At 44.6% G+C, this 20,487-nt stretch overlaps 2 protein-coding genes and 1 pseudogene across 4 annotated transcripts in view; 1 reads left to right on the top strand and 2 right to left on the bottom strand.

Moving 5' to 3' along the window:
* Positions 1-18: 18 nt before the first annotated feature.
* EXOC8 (exocyst complex component 8) lies at positions 19-2,469 on the top strand. Its single transcript, XM_029244664.1, has one exon. The coding sequence runs from the start codon at positions 157-159 to the stop codon at positions 2,332-2,334; it is 2,178 nt and encodes a 725-aa protein (XP_029100497.1). The 5' UTR covers positions 19-156; the 3' UTR covers positions 2,335-2,469.
* Positions 2,470-7,773: 5,304 nt separating this feature from the next.
* Positions 7,774-8,373, bottom strand: LOC114908425 (annotated as a pseudogene).
* A 4,333-nt stretch (positions 8,374-12,706) lies between these two features.
* Positions 12,707-20,487, bottom strand: part of GNPAT (glyceronephosphate O-acyltransferase) — a 30,875-nt gene continuing 23,094 nt past the window's right edge. For 2 of the 3 annotated variants that reach the window (XR_003797003.1, XR_003797004.1), the window contains exons 10-17: positions 18,254-18,496; positions 16,766-16,845; positions 15,762-15,902; positions 15,386-15,485; positions 15,208-15,301; positions 14,652-14,713; positions 13,447-13,565; positions 12,919-13,193 (exon numbers count right to left, since the gene is read on the bottom strand). Coding sequence is in view for 1 of the 3 variants with exons in the window: in XM_029245093.1 (XP_029100926.1) it covers positions 13,150-13,193; positions 14,652-14,713; positions 15,208-15,301; positions 15,386-15,485; positions 15,762-15,902; positions 16,766-16,845; positions 18,254-18,496 (764 nt within the window). In the remaining 2 variants the exon portion in view is untranslated. Of the gene's footprint in view, positions 13,194-13,446; positions 13,566-14,651; positions 14,714-15,207; positions 15,302-15,385; positions 15,486-15,761; positions 15,903-16,765; positions 16,846-18,253; positions 18,497-20,487 lie in introns of all 3 variants that reach the window. The other variant, XM_029245093.1, reaches the window with a different exon arrangement.

Genomic DNA, 20,487 nt, shown 5'->3' with positions numbered 1-20,487 from the left:
GCGCAGTGCCTGAAGTTCATACCCGGGCGCAGGCGTACTCGTCTCTCTTCCAGCCTGCTTCCGCAGCCCTGGAGTTGGACCCGGCTTGGGTGGGCCTAGACAGCGGCAGCACGGGCGACGGCGATAGTGACAGGGACTGCGTGAGTCCGGACGGAAATGGCGATGGCGATGTCAGACAGCGGGGCGAGCCGCCTGCGGCGGCAGCTGGAGTCGGGCGGCTTCGAGGCGCGGCTGTACGTGAAGCAGCTCTCGCAGCAGTCGGACGGAGACCGAGACCTGCAGGAGCACCGGCAGCGCATCCAGGCGCTGGCGGAGGAGACGGCGCAGAACCTGAAGCGCAACGTCTACCAGAACTACCGGCAGTTCATAGAGACGGCCCGCGAGATCTCCTACCTGGAGAGCGAGATGTATCAGCTCAGTCACCTGCTGACCGAGCAGAAGAGCAGCCTGGAGAGCATCCCGCTTACGCTGCTGCCAGCTGCCGCCGCCGCGGGGGCCGCCGCCGCCTCCGGAGGGGAGGAGGGGGGAGGCGGCGCGGGGGTCCGCGACCACCTCCGGGGCCAGGCTGGCTTTTTCCCCAGCCCCGGGGGCGCCTCCCGCGACAGTTCTGGGCCAGGCGAGGAAGGAAAGCAGCGCACTCTCACCACCCTGCTTGAGAAGGTGGAAGGCTGCAGGCACCTGCTGGAGACGCCGGGACAGTACCTGGTGTACAACGGGGACCTGGTGGAATACGAGGCGGACCACATGGCCCAGCTGCAGCGGGTGCACGGCTTTCTCATGAACGACTGTTTGCTGGTGGCCACCTGGCTGCCACAGCGGCGGGGGATGTATCGCTACAACGCCCTCTATCCCCTGGATGGTTTGGCCGTGGTCAATGTCAAGGACAACCCGCCCATGAAGGACATGTTCAAGCTGCTCATGTTTCCCGAGAGCCGTATTTTTCAAGCGGAAAACGCAAAAATCAAACGAGAGTGGCTGGAAGTGCTGGAGGAAACCAAGAGGGCCCTCAGTGAAAAAAGACGCAGGGGGCAGGAGGAGGCAGCTGCCCCTCGAGGGCCACCCCAGGTGACTTCCAAGGCTGGCAACCCATTTGAGGACGAAGACGACGGCGAACCAGCTGTTCCCGAGGCAGAAGAAGAGAAGGTGGACCTCTCAGTGGAATGGATCCAGGAATTGCCTGAAGACCTGGATGTCTGTATTGCCCAGAGGGACTTTGAAGGGGCCGTCGACCTGCTGGATAAATTGAACCGTTACCTGGAAGATAAGCCCAGCCCACCTCCTGTGAAAGAACTAAGGGCCAGAGTGGATGAGCGTGTCCGCCAGCTCACTGAGGTGCTAGTGTTTGAACTCTCCCCGGATCGGTCCCTGAGAGGTGGTCCCAAGGCTACCCGCCGGGCGGTTTCTCAGCTAATCCGGCTTGGCCAGTGCACGAAGGCTTGTGAGCTGTTTTTGAGAAACAGGGCAGCAGCTGTGCATACTGCAATACGCCAGCTTCGCATTGAAGGTGCCACTTTACTCTACATTCATAAGCTCTGCCACGTCTTCTTTACCAGCCTTCTGGAGACCGCCAGGGAATTTGAGACGGACTTTGCAGGCACCGACAGCGGCTGCTACTCTGCCTTTGTGGTCTGGGCGAGGTCAGCCATGGGCATGTTTGTGGATGCTTTTAGCAAGCAGGTGTTTGATAGTAAGGAGAGCCTCTCCACGGCGGCTGAGTGTGTAAAAGTGGCAAAGGAGCATTGTCAGCAGCTGGGCGACATCGGACTAGACCTCACCTTCATCATCCACGCCCTCCTGGTGAAAGACATCCGAGGGGCCCTACACAGTTACAAAGAAATCATCATCGAAGCCACGAAGCATCGCAACTCCGAGGAGATGTGGAGGAGGATGAACTTGATGACTCCAGAGGCCCTGGGGAAACTCAAAGAGGAGATGAAGAGCTGTGGAGTGGGTAACTTCGAGCAGTACACGGGGGATGACTGCTGGGTGAACCTCAGTTACACGGTGGTTGCTTTCACCAAACAGACCATGGGCTTCTTGGAAGAGGCACTGAAGCTGTATTTCCCGGAGCTGCACATGGTGCTTTTGGAGAGCCTGGTGGAAATCATTTTGGTTGCTGTTCAGCACGTGGATTACAGTCTTCGATGTGAGCAGGATCCAGAGAAGAAGGCTTTTATCAGGCAGAATGCATCCTTTCTGTATGAAACTGTCCTCCCCGTGGTGGAGAAAAGGTTTGAGGAGGGTGTGGGGAAACCCGCCAAACAACTCCAGGACCTGAGAAATGCATCGAGACTGATGCGTGTGAATCCCGAAAGTACAACGTCAGTGGTCTGATGCCTGGACCTGTTTATGTGTATCCGTGTATATTGCTTATGGATTATTTATATTAAGTTGCAGTAGCATATTCTTTATAGTCTCAAACATGTCTTAAAAATAAAAGATGCCCTCTCGGATAGAAGTGCAAAATCACAAGGAGAAAGAAAAAAAATGTTAAATTAAGGCCATATGACAAAAACATTGGAATTATTAAAATATATAATATGCTTTCCTTTTAAATTATGCAGCTCTTTAATGCATATATCGTCACACTATAGCATTTCAGCTTATCCTTTGACTCACGACACACGTTCTCACAGTGCAGGTTATGCAGCGCCAATAAACAGTTTCTGTAAATACAGAGTTTAAGTATGTTGTGAATGTCTCCCCGTTCACAAAAATGTTAGGTTTCTTAAAGGGTACTGTGCCATATAAAACACCCTGTGCCCTATACTTACACACCTTAACATGTGTTTGAACAATTTGGGGGAAAGAGAGGAGTTGAGAAAATTGGTTTTAGGATAAACTTTGGTCAAAAGAATTCCTTCATGAGGGTAGCTAGTGTGTGGACTTGAGTACTCCAATCCTTATAGAGCACAAGAGGAAGCCGTCATAGACACAGTTCCAACGTAATTTAAATGATTCAGCATTTTTAGCTGCCAATTAGCAGCTTGATAACACTTGATTTGGGAGCATTTACTTGAAAATCTTAAGAACTATCAGCAAATTTTTTTAACACATTTCTGAGTTGTCTGAAGTTCCCTTTTATCATATTAAAAAAAATAAAAAGATACATTGAAGAACCTGACAGCGCTTTTGGTGTGGGTTACACATAGTGGCTCAGACTTCATGCAAGTGGAAGAAAAGTTTTCAGAATTCAGGGTCTGGGTGGGTGGGAAATTAGGGAAAATCCTATGCAGACCCCACGGTGTTCTTAAGTATGACTGCTTTGAGCAGAGATTTGTTTTTGTTTTTTCGTGGCTAAGTGGATAGCTTTTCGTGGCTAAGGGTAAGTGTTTTTTCATCTCACAGAAAAGTGAGACAGTGTGCCCAAAGGAAGGAGGGGAAAAACCTTTGGTGACTCCTAAAATGCTCCGGGCTGCATTTTTCTTGTTTTATTTTTAAATTTTATTTGTTTTTCAAACTGAATATAATGCTTACTTCAGATTGTTTAGTAAACAAAAATAACTAAAGAAATTTGAGCTTCCCTAGGTTTCTAAACTTGCATCCATTGAATCTTGATTATCTGGCCTTCCTCATACTTGGAGAGAAACTGCTAAGACCCATTTTTCCCCTAACTCTGGTTGTGATTCTTGTCCCTAAGTGTCATTTCTGATGCCGATGACTTCAAAAGGTCGTTTCTTTTATCTGAAGGAAAATAGTGGTATTAAGACTGTGGGAATTATGTAAAACCTAAAATAGCTTCTAATAGCAGGCTAGGGTTGTAAAGCTCCTTGACTTAATTACTCATATGCCAGACGAGCCTCTCATTTTATATTTAGCTATGCATATCTAAAAGGTTGAAAATTATCAAAGTTAAAGATTTTCTTTGACCTTTTTTTCACATAACTTTAGCATTTGCTAGATAATAACCGTAACTGGATATCTCAGTTGAACAAAAACAGGTATAATCTGCCTTTTTGTTTTTTAAGATCACTGGAAACTTGAATTTGATAAAAATTTTATGATTATTTTGTGCCACTTAAAGTTTCCAAAATTATATTGTATGAAACATGTATTGTGTCAATATTTGATGCTGGGTCCATGAAATGATACTTCTGAAATGAAAACTTCTCTTACGGCATGAAGTGTTAAAAACCTCAGTGCGTATGCTCTCAGATGCTATTTAAATGGTAGCCTTTTCACAGAACTGTCTGCTTTTAAAAACTGGAAGTACAGAACTTTCTTCTGTTAAAAGTTGTGTGTTCCTTAAAGTTGTAGCGGGAGGAATTAAGCTGTTGGTGAATCAGTTCGTGTGGGAAGTTGATTAAAGACCATCGATGTTGCAACGTGCCTTTGTGCCAGGACAGAGCATTTCGCTGCATTTCCTCCAAGTGGGGTCAGAGCTCTTCTCTCTAGTTCTGTTTAGTTAGACACCAAAACAAGGTCTGAAAATGGAATGCGGTTAGAGATTGCCCCAAAATATCGTACATACGGTATTATACCACTTAAGTGTTGATTGCCTTGTCTCGGTTGCTTTGAAGATAACACTGTCACTTGAGCTTGAAATCAGACTTGATTGAATTAATTAGTGTTGAAGAAAGATGCCCTGTGGAATTAAGTCTGTTTTTGATAAAAGCCTCGTTTCACTTAAGTGCTGAAAGCTCACTTATTTTTGTTTAAAACACTACCTATCATTGTCATCAGCACTTGTACTTTGCAACTTGCTTTCCTGGGATTGGGAATTCGGGACTTGACGTGTACTATAAAATCAGTATGTGTACATTTTGCTTATTGGTATGCTGTGATCTGAGGGAATCTGAAATGTTTTACCAAAATAAAGCTGAAAATTTTTCTTACACTGGATAAAATCGATTGATATTACAATGTTATATTTATTTTCTTTAGTGAGGATTTAATATTGTTATGTTCATGTTACTGAAATGTTTTAAAAGTCTAGGTTGTTTTCTAGTCTTTGTTTTTCTATATGAGGAGTAATAGGTACAAAACTGTTAGCTTATTTAAGTAAGTGTTCTGCTACTATCAGAATTAAGTGAATTAAGTCAGATGGCAACTTTTTAGGATTCCCTAGAGCGGGAGATTTCAGATGTACAAAATGTGAATTTACTCTAAAAACTGGGTGTTAGGGACTTCCCTGGCGGTCCAGTGGTTAAGACTCCACGCTTCCAATGCGGGGGGCGTGGGTTTGATCCCTGGTCAAGGAACTGAGATCCCGCATGCCACGGGGCGCAGCCAAAAATAAATAAGTAAAAATATAAATATAAAAAGTGGGTTTCATACCATCTGCACATCTTTAAGTGAAGAAAACATAATGTGGGCTATATGACCTAGGAACTAGGATCATAAATGACAAGGATCTCCTTTTTTTTTTTAAAATAATACGTGGATATTGCGGGAACTATCACGTATAATTGATTTAACAGTATTTAACGAATGCTATGCCTCACATTGACTAAAATGCGGGTGGGGAGGACAAAATAAAGTTAAGCATGCTTTCACTTAATATGCTTAAAAATTGGTGAAAATAGAGAAAAACTTGGAAAAATAAATTAGCAAATTAAAGGCAAAACTGCTGCAAATTAAATTCGGCAAAATTAATTCGTTTATCAATAAATAATTGAATAACTGCAAACCGTGTTGGGAAAAAAAAAAAACAAGACCAAAAAACCTGCGTGTCGCAGTTTAAGTGCCATGGGAATGCTGAGAAGGATGAGAGCAGTGTTATTCTGAGGAGTTTGGAAAGGCCTCGTGGAATTGTTGGCCTTGGAGCAGGTTCTGGAAGAGGGGACGAGATTTAGGTGTGCAAGGAAGATGGGCGTGCAAGTGTGAGCAAAGACATGCAGCAGGAGCGCGTGCGTGCTTGGGACAGTCTTGTGAAGTAATGTCACTGTCACAGCGCCGTTGCAGGTGTGCTAGAGATTTGAGGAGAGGAACGCTGTGTCTGTAACTCATCCCTACTAAGGAAGCTTCCATCATGCAGAGGGTAGGAGGTAAAAAGTCCACGTCATCCTGCCCGAGCCCCCGGTGACTCCCCTCAGCATAGGTGCCACTTGTAAGAGTTTCTCATACATCTTTTCCCCAGAAATTGGACTGTACGGCACCTACTGTTGAGCCTCTTGCTCCTACTCGAGTGCCACCAGTTCAATATTTCTCAGAACTGCTCACATCAGTACCTCACCGGGCTGGATTTTTCTGTGATTGAACAGCACTCAATCACAGTGAATGGATCTGTCAGGATTGCGCGCTTTCCAATTACTTTGCTGTCTTCAGGTTTTTTTCAGGATTGCCAAAAATCCTGAAAAAAGCTCTCTGTGCATGTATCTTTGCTTAGCTGTGCGACTGTGTCTTAGGACACATTTCTAGAAATTGCTCGGCCAAACCGTACATTTTAAATTTAGGTAAATGGGACTTCCCTGGTGGTGCAGTGGTTAAGAATCTGCCTGCCAATGCAGGGGACACGGGTTAGAGCCCTGGTCCAGGAAGATCCCACATGCCTCGGAGCAAATAATTTACATCTTAACTCAATTTTGAAGTGTTTTCACACACACACACACACACACACGCACACACGCACACAAATTGGCATGCAACAGTTGTCCCAAGGTAAAACACAGTCACCTTAAAACTGTTGCAAGTATTTTCACCCAAGGTTGAAAAATTGTTTATCCTGAACGTGAAAACCTGTAACAAATTTAAATTAATTATATAAAACTCGTTACTTGTAGTTTTCCCCTTGCAAAGATCCAAAAAGAAAATGCCCAAATAACTAATATACATCAGTCACAACATGGTCCTGGATCACCCCACACCAAAACTGGGTGCTCCTTTAATTTTAAACCCATCATCAGAGACCAAGAGAACATCATTTCGTTTTATACAAAACAAAATTCACATGTGCCGAAAAAGAAAAAAAAAACAGAAACAAAACCCCTAGTACTGACAGTAACGTTCAGTACACTAATTAGTGGCCAAAATGCCACCGATCAAAAATAAAATAGTGGCCGTATATCACTGCAAAGAAATCCAAGAGGCTTTTAACCCTTTGGCATCAGAAATCCAGATTTTTCCAATTATGTGAATGCATACCTCCTACGTGCCAAGAATAGAGAAAGTGTATGTGCCGGCATAGAAAGAAAAAGAACCACCGTTCACTGCACCACCCAGAGAATTGGCTTTAACAGAGACTTCTCACAAGGTTAGGCAGAAACCAAAAAATGGTTATTAGCTGCTTGTGTCAACAATTTTAAGTGGAGGTGATTGAGTTCTAAGGTTCAAAGTAAAACTTTAAAGGGGAAAAAGGTTAGGCTGGATAGAAAATGTCAAGATTCAGATTGTTGTTTCTGGTAAGGACTCAACAAAAGGAATCTTTAATGACTTGAACTGCAGGATAAAAGGGATCCCAAGAATGTAGTCATTTTTAGTAAAGTGCTATCAGTAAAGTACTATCCTGAACAAACTGCATTTTATGATGAAAACAAAAGGAAAGAAGATATAGTAAGGACTATACACCTATATTCCACTCACAGTGTTTGAGTTCTGGAAGGACCTGTATAATGAAGGAAGAATTCAAATGTGAAATCATGCCAATCACATGTCAAATTTTCACTATAACTTTCCCAAAAAAGTGTTTTCCCCCAATATCTGTTAATCACAAAGAAACAGAAGCTGTGAATGTACAGTTCAGAAAATAAAAATGGAGAAACTAATGACATTATTATGACCAGGATGTTTGGTAAACAGTGAATTATGAATTTGGGATCTTCAGGAAAAGGCTTTTTAAACAACCCTCTGGACTTCAGAAAATCTCTTCAGGTAGTAGATCTGTCCCACTGTCATAGCAACTAGAACAAGAACTTCAAAGAGGGACCAAAGGACCACTCTGCTCTCTGTGTTGTCATTGATCGCTCTGTGTATTCTCTCCCAAACTTCCATGTATTCCTGTTCACGCTTTACAGCCATCATCGCCACTGTGAGCTCATTAATCATTTCGTCTACCTTGTTCTGTTGAGCTTCTGTTTCCATGTCCTGTCCTTTTGGAGCCTCCCCACTATCACTGTGAATATCACTTTGTCTTGGGGGTCATAGTGGACATCCTATTGCTAAAACAAAACTTATTATGTTCCATCCATGTGAGCGGCAAATGTGTATTTCCCCACTGGACTCCCGGTCTCCTTTATAAATTCCTGTATTATCAGGCCCTGTAATCTCCACGTCGATGTCCAGGAAGCTGCCCTTGGCCACCTCCAAGATGAGGCCCATCTCGGTGCCCGAGGTGACCCGCTGGAAGAAGCACTCCTTGGCATGCCCGCCGATGCCGACGACGTAGCCTGAGACCGTGGCCGGGAGGGCGGCCAGCAGTTCAGCGAGCGTCCTCATGGTGGCGCTGGGCCCGAAGCCAGGACCCAGGACCGGGCCTGCGGCCTCCAGAGTATTCCGATTGTGATAAGATTAACTCATCTGTGAAAAAACTTACCAAGTTTTGCTTGTAATTTTTATGCGTGACATTCAGCAACCTTGTATTTCTTTTTTTATTAAGCTCCCTACATCTGTCCTTTGCCATTCTTTTCTTAATGATCTTGGTCTTATGATTTTGTAGTTTATAGTATATTTAGGAAATTAATTTTTCATGTGTACTGTTACAGATATTTTCCCCCTCGTTTGTCATTTATTCATTTATCTATTTATTTATTTATTTTTGGAGTACAGTATATGTTAATCTGTTATGAAGCCAGACTTATCTGAGTTTCTTCTGTGTGATTCCTATGTTTTCGGTCAGACTTTGAAAGGCCTTGCTCACTTTCTGATTCCAAAAACATTCATGCTTTTTTCTAGCAATTTAGTATATTGTAGTATTTGAAATTTTGCTCCGTCTGTAATTTGTTTTAAAGAATGATGTAAGTATCCCATTTTCCCACAACTATCAATAATTAGCAAATTGCTGTAGTAATTTTGAATCATCCTTCTTCCCCCCCCTTACTTGAAATGCCATTTTAATAATTTATTATAGTTGTACTAGATGTGTATCTGGGTGCATTTTTGGCTCTATGTTCTGTTTCACCGATATTTTGATTTCGGTGCCATTATCAACCTGTTTTAATTGTAGATTTACAATTTAATAACTGGTAGGACTGGTCTCATTCTTCTGCTGTTTCAGTTTTTTCCTAAGTATTCTTACATGTTTATTATTCAAATTGCCTTTTGAATAATTTAATGACACTCCTTACCATCCTCCAAAAGAGTTGGCATTTTGATTGAAATCATATCGAATGTAGATTAAGGAAATTTGACATCTTTATAATTTTGAATCTTATTTATTTATGCAAGTGTACTTTCATATTTCAGCAGCATTTTCAAATTTTCTTCAGGTAGATCTTGCACGTTTCTTGGTGAGTTTATTCCTTGGTACTTCATCTGTAATGCTTTTGTGAATGAAATCTTTAAGAGTTTTCCAGTATATAATCACATCACCCAAATAAGGATAATTTTGCCTCTTAAATTTTTATACATCTTATGGAGTTCTCTTAATATCCTATATTAAGTTGAACATCCAAAACTATGTTAAATCATAGATTTTGCTTGATATTAATATCAAGGAGTTAGAAATTATACCAGATATGTATCTACTAGAAGTGTTTTTCCTGTTTTTTTTCCCTCAGAGCCTGATGTTGGCTTTTGATCATTATGTTAAGGAAGTGATCATCTCTTCCAGTTAACTAAGAGTTGTGGTTTTAAGTTTTTTAGGTCAGGAATGCATGTTGAATTATCAAATGAATCTCAGCATCTATTTTTGCCCTAATTTGTGAGAAATGTCTTCATCTTCCAACCTTCTACTGAGTTTTTCATTTCCTGTTTTCATGTTTATTTTCCCTGAGCTCTCTTTTTGTCTGACTGTCCCCTTTACAGAGTATCTTTTATCGCGTGGAGGCTATTAAGAATATGTGGTTTCCTTGTTGTCACTATGAAGGTGGCCCTCGGGCACACCCCAGGGGCTGGGTTCTCCATGCTGGCTCTCCCCACCCTACCTCGCCTGCCGCCCTCGCCCCTACCCAGCGTCGATTTCTGGACTCAACAGTAGATGGAGTCCCACAGGACAAACTGCTCCCAACTCCCCCGGCCCCAAGACCTTCTTTCTTTCTGAAGAACTTCAGGGCCAGGTGCAGGAGGCGAGAGGCAGTGGGCAGGAAGCAGGCATCTCTCCCCCCTGCTCCTTTCCTGGGGCCCTGCTTCTTCCTGAAAATCCCATTTTCTGCCTTGGGTTTAAATCAGTGAAAACAAAAGCCAAAAAGCCTAAGAGGGAGACATTTTGTGGGTGATGTTTTTGCCTTCCACCCTGCTGCTAACTTCCCCCAAGACAAGGAAAATGAAGCTTGATTATTTGAGCGGTGAAAAAGGAAAAGAAAAACACGTAAGGAGAAAAACTAAAACATCGAGAAATATTCAACCACATGTGTATATAGCACATATATATACTGGGTCTCACCAGGATGGTCATTTTAAATAAAGAACGAGAGAGAGAGAGAGAGAGATGGAGCAATGCACCACCCCATAATGCTGTTGGGCTGAACAGCTGGGCTGAGACCTGCTCTAAGTCAGGGATGCGAGTGCCTATGGCCATAATGACCACTCCAGAAGCACCCAATCTCATTTACTCTGAGAAGCCAAGGAGGGCTTGTCCCAGTCAGGAGTAGCAGTAATAACAGGTTACACTTACTGCCAAGGACTCTTTGAAACATTTCACTGACACACGGTTCTCACAGCTCAAGAGGTATTAGCATCATCCCCATTTTATGCATAAGGAAACCGGGGCTCTGAGAGTTTAAGCAAATCACACAGGGCTACTGCACGGCAGAGTTGGATTTCATAGCCAGTTGGGCTTTGGACCCTGCATTCTTAGCTGCTACATTATACTGTTTGCATGGGAGACTGTCCTGGAAAACCAGATGCTAAGGGTCTTTCTTTTTACTTACTTCAAAGCAGGGGCAGCTCCAGAATTTATAGGTCGGGCGGGGTGTGGAGGGGAAGGCCTTAGGGACAGCAGTGTGGCTTGTAACTGCGGTGTGTGCAGGAGCTCGTGTGCGGCAGGGTACAGGATACACGCTTTGAAGCTCTGACAGCATATGAAGCGTGCTGTTCTTTGACTAAGACTTTCGGTCGACTTGGGTGACTTGGGAGGGTCTGAGGAGACTGAGAGGGGAAAAGTGCCCCCTGCCACCTCCCACAGCTGTCTCCCTCTGCTGCAAGGCCTCATTTGGTTTGGGCTGCACCCCGTTTTCCTACCTCTCCTGTCTGCTTGCTTGTGTGGTTCTGATGCCAGAGCTGGCCAGGAGACAAGTCTATAGCCACGTGCACCCCAAACTCCAAGGTCTTTGTCCCCAAACCTGAAATGCATTACAAACAGGTCTCAAAGTAGATAAAAGTCACCTTAGTCTTCAACACATATATTCATGGCATGAGAAGAGAACAAGTAACCAAACCGGGTGTACAGGGATTCTTTCTAAGGCATGCCTACGCAGCTAGGATTGGCCAGGACCCCGCCTCCCCACTGCTCTGGTCTCCCCGGAGGGCAGCAGCTCGGTGCCATTCGGCTGGCGTGCCATACAGCCCTCAGCCAGGAACAGCCCAATTGACTCCTCAGCTCTTACGCAGCCTCAACACACGCCAGTCTTCTCTGGCTCCCGAAACAAGCAGAGCCACTGGGAGGGCCCCTCTGCCCGCCCCACACGGACTAGAGCAATGGCTCTCCAATCTGAATGTGCAGCAGAAACAGTTTGGCCTCTGGGGAACAAACGCACATTCCAGGAATTTGCATACAGATAGTCCTACAACCACATGTCGAGAAACTTTTCAGCATTTCCCATGGCACTTATATTCCTGTTCAAATGTTTTACAAGAGTCTCTAAGCCACTACAGATGTTGAGCCCTGCTGCTATGGACTCAATGGTGGCCCCCAAATTCAGATATTGAAGCCCTAATCCCCAGTGTGACAGTATCTGGAGATGAGCCTTTGGGAAGAAATTAGGGCTAGATGGGGTAAATGGGGGTGCGGCCCTCATCTGACAGGGTTAGTGCCCTTCTAAGAATAGAGAGCAGAGAAGACTGTTCTGTCTCCAGGTGCACAAAGAGGTAATGTGAACACACAGCAAGGCGGTGGCCTCCTACAAGCCCAGAACAGAGGCTTCATAATGAAACCTACCTTGCTGGCACCTTGGTCTTGGACTTCCAGCCTCCAGAACGGTGAGAAAACAGATTTCTGCTGTTTAAGCCGCCCACTCTGTAGTATTTCATATGGCAGCCCAAGCAGACGAATACACCTGCCTTTCTTTTTAATTTCACTTCCCGTGACTCTTGTTTCAGCCACATTTCAGGTCCTTTGGAACCAATCCCGAGACCTTTCGATCACTATTCTTTCTGCACACCCACCCCCGTACCTCCTGTCACCTCAACCCCACACTTCGAGGACTGGCTCCTCTCACCCTAATTCTCAGCTTAAATGTCACTTCCAGTAGTGGCTAGCTGTCAAGGTTTTTGCTGTTCACCCACCTTATTTCAAACTTTTCTTCCCTTGAATTGTTAAGCCTATTTATGATACTTCTCCTAACTTCTCTTTGTTCCATGTACTTTCTCTAATTCAGTTTTATTGATTAAGGCCCTTGGGTGACAAAATTTACTGTAAGCTAGCTACCATATTACAGATCTCTGTCAAATGTGCACTTGTTTGAGGCAACTTTAATTAAAGAAAGCCAGGAGAAGTCTCAGATATGCCCTTTCTAGTAGTTTTCTTTTGATAGCCAGAGCCTTTAGACTCGATGCTGCACTTTAATTCAGAAGTCAACGTAACAGTTTAATACATGTAGTAAGTTAAAAAGTATTAGTGAAATAGGAGCTGGGTTTTGTTTTTCCAAACATGTTTCCGAAAGCCTGTTTTATTTTAAAACACACACGGAGTTGGACACAAATGCCTTTTTAACCAACGTGGAGATTTCACGGATTGCTTAAATTGGTCACTCTTCCTCTCTACTGAGCCCGCCGTTCTTGACGCCTTATGAAGGACGAGAAGATGGGTCTCTTCCTTTGCTTCCCTCTTTGTTGTAATACGAGTCCTTGGATGACAGTAATTATATGACCAATTTTTCCATAACCGTTTGGCAATCATTAAAGCTTTGCAGTTACCGGTTTTCCTACTGGTGTCTTACCACCTAAGGGAGAAAGACAGAGACGGCTCATGAAATGATATTGAGTTTGCCCTTCCTTGTACAACTGTTTAGGCACTGGCAAAAGAGAAACACATGCCACTTGTGCAGAGTTTTACAGACTGACAAAGCACCAATGGAGACAGCAGCGCCCTTCGCTGGAGAAGCAGTGGTGTCTCAGAGGCGATGGGCATGGCCAGCCCCACAGCCATGTTTCCTGAACTTCACGTCTAGCGTGGTCTAGTACGTTCACACTCACGTATCTGCCTTCTGAGAGGAAGAACTCAATCCTGTCGTCCTCACGATGAGGGCTTCGGGGTTTGTTTTAGTTTATGCCCCTCTCACCAAATTCAAAATCGAGTTTCAGGGTCACGTATTCTGAAAGTTCAGACATACTATAAATAGAAGACTGGGGGGAAACTCCCTGGAGGTCCAGTGGTTAGGACTCTGCGCTTTCACTGCCGAGGGCCCAGGTTCATTCCCTGGTCAAGGAGCTAAGATCTTGCAAGTCGCGGCGCGGCCAAAAAAAAGAAAAAAGACTGGGATTTCAACCTACGTATTTTCTTCAACAAGAAATTAGCATTTTCACCTTCCCTCTCTCTGTCAACCATACCTTTGCCCTCTATACTTTTTTCTTCAATGACTCTCCTTTAACCATACGCCTGCCCTGGTTTTCCCCTAATCCCAGCAGACATCTATCTAAAGCTCTTCTATACAGGTTTGACAAGTGTACTGAGTTACGATTAGGTACAAAAATACTACTTGTAAGAATATCCACTCAGTGAGCTAGTGCTTTTTCAATATAATCAGCAATTAGTTTTTTCAAAAGCTAACACCCTCCCCTTCTAAAGTCACCCCATCATTCCTATGAGAAGTGTTCTCTACCTCCTCTGACCTTGCAAATCTGTTTATATCAAAAGTCTTGACTCTTACTGTATACCATAAACAAATGGCCTCGCCTTTTGGGACTGGACTATTTCTTTATAAGCTGATAGGATCTGCAGGAGAGTCTGGATTGGATTATTCTCCTAAGGATGTGCTATCAGCCCCCAATTTCAAGTTCAGAGTCTATATATGATGTGGACATTGATCCCGACCCTCACACGGGAAAGAAGAGATCTGAGGGTGGAGAGGGAGCAAGTGAATCCAAGGACCAAAACGAGAGGAATTTTCTTGATGCTCACTAGGACTAGATGGAAAGGTCTAGATCTTGGACCCTGATGAGTTATGTCAGGAGCTGATCATTTTTATGTTGTATAAGACCGCCTATTTTATGCCTGCTGTGTCTTCTCTGTTACTTTTCTCCTTGAGAAAATTCTAGATGACAGAAATAGTTCTCTGCGTATACTAAAACTCTACTGCTGTTCACTTTGATAAAGCATTTAGTGCCATGCTTTCTTGTTTTACTACATGTCGATAAATGCAATGTGCAAACCCATCACATTTTTATTAAGCAGCACTTACCAAGCATTTCTTCTAACTTTGTTGCGGCAGGTTCATTCACAGTAAATATATAATCATTATTTCTAGGAGGAAAAGTAACAAGCTTTCTTATTGCATAAACCAGGAGGAAAAGACAACATTCGTTATTTATATAGTAAGACTACTTTTAAACAGTCTTCCTCAGGGCTAGTTTTAAATAGTTGAAAGTTGTGTGTATACATATGTAAGAATACACACACACACACACACACACACACACACACACACACACACACAACATGCCCCGCCCCCCAATTTTTCTTATAATTAACCTATAAATTTCCATATTAGGTCGAAGCTAAAATGCTGGCCTAAAGCACTTTCTTTCTTTGCTTCAATATGGTTTTTATTCACACCTACAATAAAATTCGCATGGTAACTCAGAGTGACTTAGCTAATCAGGACATGGATAAGTGAAGCATGATGTAATGTTTCCTAGATCCTGCATTTCCACATCTCTCTCCCGACTTGGTGCTCAACTGTTCTGAGCTGTCGCTGCCCCCTGAGCTCACCCTGGGCATCGTGCACAGTTACTTACACCTTCTTCTTCTCCACCACACCGAGCTTCACAAAAGCTGCTAAGGCATTTTTTTGTACATCGGAGGATAATACATCGTAACACTGTGAGGCACCTAAAAGAGAGGGAAAGGGAGAGTTAGTGGCTTACTTTCTGTGCTCAACTAACAGAAGTTACCACCCACAGAGGTGTGACTCACCTCGATGGAGAAGCTGACCTGTGAATTTTCTAACGTTCACCAAGTACTGTTTCTCAGTGAAGTAGCCTTCTTCTTCGTTCAAGAGGTATTTGCAAATTATCTGATTTTTAAGAGGGAGGATGAGAGGAACAGAAAGTGAAACAGAGCAGCCAAATACCGGAGAAGAGTAAATAACTTTACACCTGCCGCTCTTAACAGAACGATACTTTATATTAGAGCAGAATTAAGAACTCCCCCTGATCCCCACCAAAAAAAGTTCTACCTTTCACCTGGGGAAGACACTTGCTCTTCAGACCAGAAACAAGTACAGGGTAGGAAAGTCTTAGTTATATTTGCTATGGGAGGATGAAAGAGAACTTGCGAAAGATTTACACACCTGGTAAGATTCCACAAAAGGTTTAAAGAGTCCTATTAAAAACTCTAGCACTGTATTTCCTTTTTCTGTAACTAGGATGTCCCTTGTTGTCACCTGTGTGGCCTCACTTTTACAAAGCAGGTAACAGCCTTCTTCAAAGTCCTGCAAGGGGAGGGGAGAAGACAGAATGCACCCTCTAATTTATAACTTAGGTCAACGATCCACTGCTGGGCTCAGCATGTGCAGCCCTGTGCCCTCAGAACAAGGGAAATACCAGCTAATTCTGCAAGCCTTCCCGGACTGCTGTGGCTGTCAGACAGGAGCCAGAGCAGCAGTGTTCCAACACTCGCAACGCTGAACCTCAAATACAGCAAACACCAAAAACTGATGAGCCTCAGAAATCATCACCTGGGCCACAGATTTTCCTTCGCTTTGCACTGACGAGCCATACTCCTTGCTCTTGAATAGAAGTGCATGTAGCAAGTCCAAAAAGTACTGAGAATCATGTTATGCTGAGAACGGCTGCCCTCATTTCCTACTGAATAAAACCTGTGGCCCTCAGCCTAACGGACAGACACTTAACCCACTTGTCAGTGCTGGCACTGCCCCCAGCCCAGCAAGCCAGAAGTCCAGCTCTGGGAGCCCGATCCTTCCCTTGCTGTCTACACCACCAGGCAGGACCACTGTTCTCTAATCGCAAAGCAAAAGGCCCTACTCATTCTAACAAGTGGTGCTGGAAAATGTGTGCTGGTTGCCAAATTTTCTAACAAAATAGAGTTGGTTTATTTACAGTGGCTGCGCTAATGGTTCAAAGATTTGGTTCCTCTCACCAAATAATCCCTAAATTATTGATTAAACCTGACCAAGAATTAAAACAGAGTTTGTTGAACTGTGAGTGTCCATGTTTCTCTTTTGTTCTGCTGCACGTAGCCTTGAAGGCAGGGAAGACACCCCCGTGAATCCAAGCCTAACGTTTCCAGAACTCATACCGCAAACACACCTGCTCTTTGGCAGGAAGGATTTACCTTTAGCGCATTTCCTGGAAGAAAGATGAACTCATCTGAAAAAACACTGCATAGGAAGCGAAAGCAACTGTAGACATCCTCTGGAAATAAATTCATTACATAAAATTACAACTCTGCTTTTTAAACATTCAGGGAGTACCAAGAAGTCCATGATACTCCAAAATGCAGTATTTTAAAGGCATATTATTCATATACCAGGGACAAGAATTAAGGCCCCCAAAGGAAGCTATAACCAATCCAAATTTGACCTACAGAGAAACTACAGGCTAGCATAGTTTCAATGGTTGAGACTGAATTACAACCAGGTCTCTAACCAGTCAGTCTGGTAACGAGCGAGAGGCCACATTCTGCAGAAGCCAGGGCACTTCATTTCCCCTGTACGTGGTTCCCTAGCAGAGAAGGAAAGGAATGGCTTCCTTCATTCCCTTCCACGCTCATATCTGCTGATGTCTCTACTGTACCTTTAGCGCTAGGACACACTGGCACACAATCATAGAGACTACTGTCTTATCCCTCGGGCATGGAGGTCTGCCTATAGACCATCTTTCTGACGTGAATTTTCTCATTAGAAAAATATACATCCATATGGACACAAACGGTTGCCTCCAATTTCAGGGTGTTCACACTGAAACACTCTAGAAGACCACGTATGTGCCCCACAGTTGTGGACAAATCCCAACGTAAGAAGCCTCAGACAGAACTAAGATCAAGCTTTGAGTTTTCTGTGTCCTGAACTAAGCTGTCTGACCTCTCTGGGACCCAGTTTCCTCATTCACAAAATGAGGGCATGAACGCCAGACGTCTGAGGTTCCTTCCAAGGCTAAAGGTCTGTGGCTGAGCTCAGTGTTTCTCTACTCTGGCTTTTCCTTATAATTATCTACAGAGCTTTGCAAAGCCAAAAACAAAAACATCGATTTCTGGCCCACACCCCAGCCAGCTGCATCAGAAACCTTTGGGGATGGGACTCAGCCTCCAAAAATTCTAAGGTGCAGCCCGGGTAGAAAACCCCGCTCTTGACTGCAGGTCTCTGTGAAAAACAGTTTTACTCATTATTGTACTCCTCGGTGCGGCCAGAGTGCCGCCGCGTGCTGAGCACTTACACACCGCTGGACCGCTTACCCGCCCTGTCTGCTTCTGTCGGAGGGAAGTGACGCCAGAAAAAGAGCATCAGACCAGCAAATGCGGAGCTGTGCTCTAGTCCCAGATCCTTAAAGGATCAGGAATCTCTGGCCTCACTTTCCTTATCTATAAAAGGAGAGGTTGAGATGAGATGATTTCTTAGGTCCCTTGCAATTCCCAAATTCTATGGCCAGGTATGTAGGGGAAAAAAAACCTAATGAGCTCTGAGAAGAGGTCCATCCCTTGCTGGTGTGTGGGCTGCAGGCATGTGGCAGAGCATTATAACAGAAGGCTTCAAACGTTGCTCTCTATATGGAACTCAACGGCCAGGTCTCTTCCAAGACTCAAGACCACCTTCCCGAAAGTTACCTTTCCTGAACCCAGGCGTCATCTGCAATGCCACAGCTACTAAGGAAGGACGGACAAAAATGTTGAGCAGCTGGTTCCTGTAAGCCGAGCACACGAGGAGAGTGATGTGCTGGAAAACAAGCCCATCGACCACTTCTGGGCCTCCAGAGTCCACTTTCAGAGTCACCCGGTCTTTGACGAGGCTGACGATGTTGGAATGCAGAAGAAGGCTGGACTGGACCACTTCTTCAGCAAGCTCATTATCTACACACATACACAGACAATTCATTCAGGCAAATGGCAAAGAAATGGGATGGTTACTGCTGGGAGTCTTAGGCTCAGTATGAATCAACGCTAGTGACCCGGCACGTTTATTTTCAAGTGCCAGGTACGGGTTTTAGGCTCCACCAATTCGGCTAATGATACCATATGTGAAGGATATTTTAAAAGCACTCTTTCATAAATCAACTCTCTCTGAGGACATGTAACATGCTTTCTTATCTACCCCCAACCTGTCAGCCATTCTGAAATGCACATCAATTCCCACTCTGAAAATCAACACTTCCTCAGGAACCAAGGTTTTGTAATTGCAAGTTACAGGACAAGAAATTCACATATATGGGAATTTAAGAATACTAAGACAAGAAGACATGCTTCATACACACATACACACACCTCGCTTAGACCAATTCTGAGACGGCAAGGATATCACTTTACAACTTTGCAGGTAAACCCGAGGGCAGCCGAGAGAGGCACTCTCCTAGCTTCAGGTCTCTCTGAGCACAGAGGGACGCTGAGGAGATTTTTCTGGTTTTCCTGCATCCAAGATAACTGAAGAGGCAGGCTCGTAACAGTTCCCGGTAAGTCATCACCTGACACTACACTGGCCTAGAGATAGCCAAGGAGTTAGAATGACAAGTCTAATAAAGAGACGGTGATACTTAACAACATTCTCGATAAGGGAAATACTTTTATTGTTCGCCCGAGCCAAAGAGCTGGCTGACAGGTGTGTCAGGCAGGGGCGCTGCTCGAGTGTCACGGAAGGGGCAAGGGGGAGGTGCGGTTCTCCTTGCGGACTCATCACATCCGCTCTGGGCTAATCTGCCTTGTCTCAGCTTGCTCGAGGTAAGGGTGCAGCACGTGACATCATACATATAACACAAGATGATTTGTCTTACACGTACAATATAATGATATGTATATCATAAAAAGGCCTAGACAGAATGCTAAAGAATATATGGGATAATCTGGGTAAAAAAGCAAAAAGGAACCGAATATACATACCATGTGCTAGATTAGGAATAGTGTTTGATAACTACATGACTTCTGGTACTTGGATACCAAGCGGCTCTCACTTTGTAACGACTGGAGTTGTCGTGGCAGCTGCACAGGTACTTTTCGCTGTGAACTGGCCACATATTTATCCCCTCTTGAAAAACCAACACCTTAGAAAGACAGGTGCCTCTGCTTTCACACGGTTCTGGGCCAAACATTCGTCTTTCACGACTTTCTGCCTTGTATTGCAGTCCACATGTCCTTTGCTTCCCATCAGACCGTTAACAATACTGGGATTCGGATTCATCTTTACTTCCCTCCCGGTGACCAACACTCAACTGGCCGGCACTCCTGTTGGCAATTCCTCCCAGCCTCTCTCAGCCACACCGCCCTCTGCCGCTGCCTGCCTCGGCTTCCTGACTTCTTATCTACGCACGGCAACCTGCTCGATTGTCTCCCTGCCTCCAGTTTCTCCCCACTGTGGTCCATCTTTAAAACTGACATCAGGGGGCTTCCCTGGGGGTCCAGTGGGTAAAACTCCATGCTCCCAATGCAGGGGCCCTGGGTCCGATTCCCGGTCGGGGAACCAGATCCCGCATGCCACAGGGCAACTAAGCCCGTGCGCCACAACTACCGAGCATGGGAGCCGCAACTAAGACCCTGCATGCCGCAACTAAGACTCAGTGCAGCCAAAATAAAAGAACAAAAACATACCACCCTATAAAAAAAAAAAGAACAAACGTGACACCGGGCTGCTTGCTAAAGGCCAATCCCTCACACTTCCCTGCCTAAAACCCACGTCTGCGTCCTGTGACCTACAGACTCCAGTCTAGATCCCCAGGGAGCGGGCCTCTATGATCCAGCCTCTGTCCACATCTCCACCTACATCACTCCCTTCCCAGAGCCAATGTTCTAATGTTACCAACCGCCGGCAGCTCAAGGGATGCCCGGGGCTGTCACACCCACCATCGCATGTTTCC

This window comes from Monodon monoceros, unplaced genomic scaffold (assembly GCF_005190385.1).
Source record: "Monodon monoceros isolate NGI ecotype Baffin Bay Population unplaced genomic scaffold, NGI_Narwhal_1 Super_Scaffold_4, whole genome shotgun sequence".
Classification (NCBI taxonomy): domain Eukaryota; kingdom Metazoa; phylum Chordata; class Mammalia; order Artiodactyla; family Monodontidae; genus Monodon; species Monodon monoceros.
Note: the sequence above shows the minus strand (reverse complement) of the source record. Positions and strands in the feature narration are given on the sequence as shown.

Bases quoted from the DNA above. Each gene is read 5' to 3' on its own strand.
- EXOC8 (XM_029244664.1), top strand. From the start codon at position 157: ATGGCGATGGCGATGTCAGACAGCGGGGCGAGCCGCCTGCGGCGGCAG.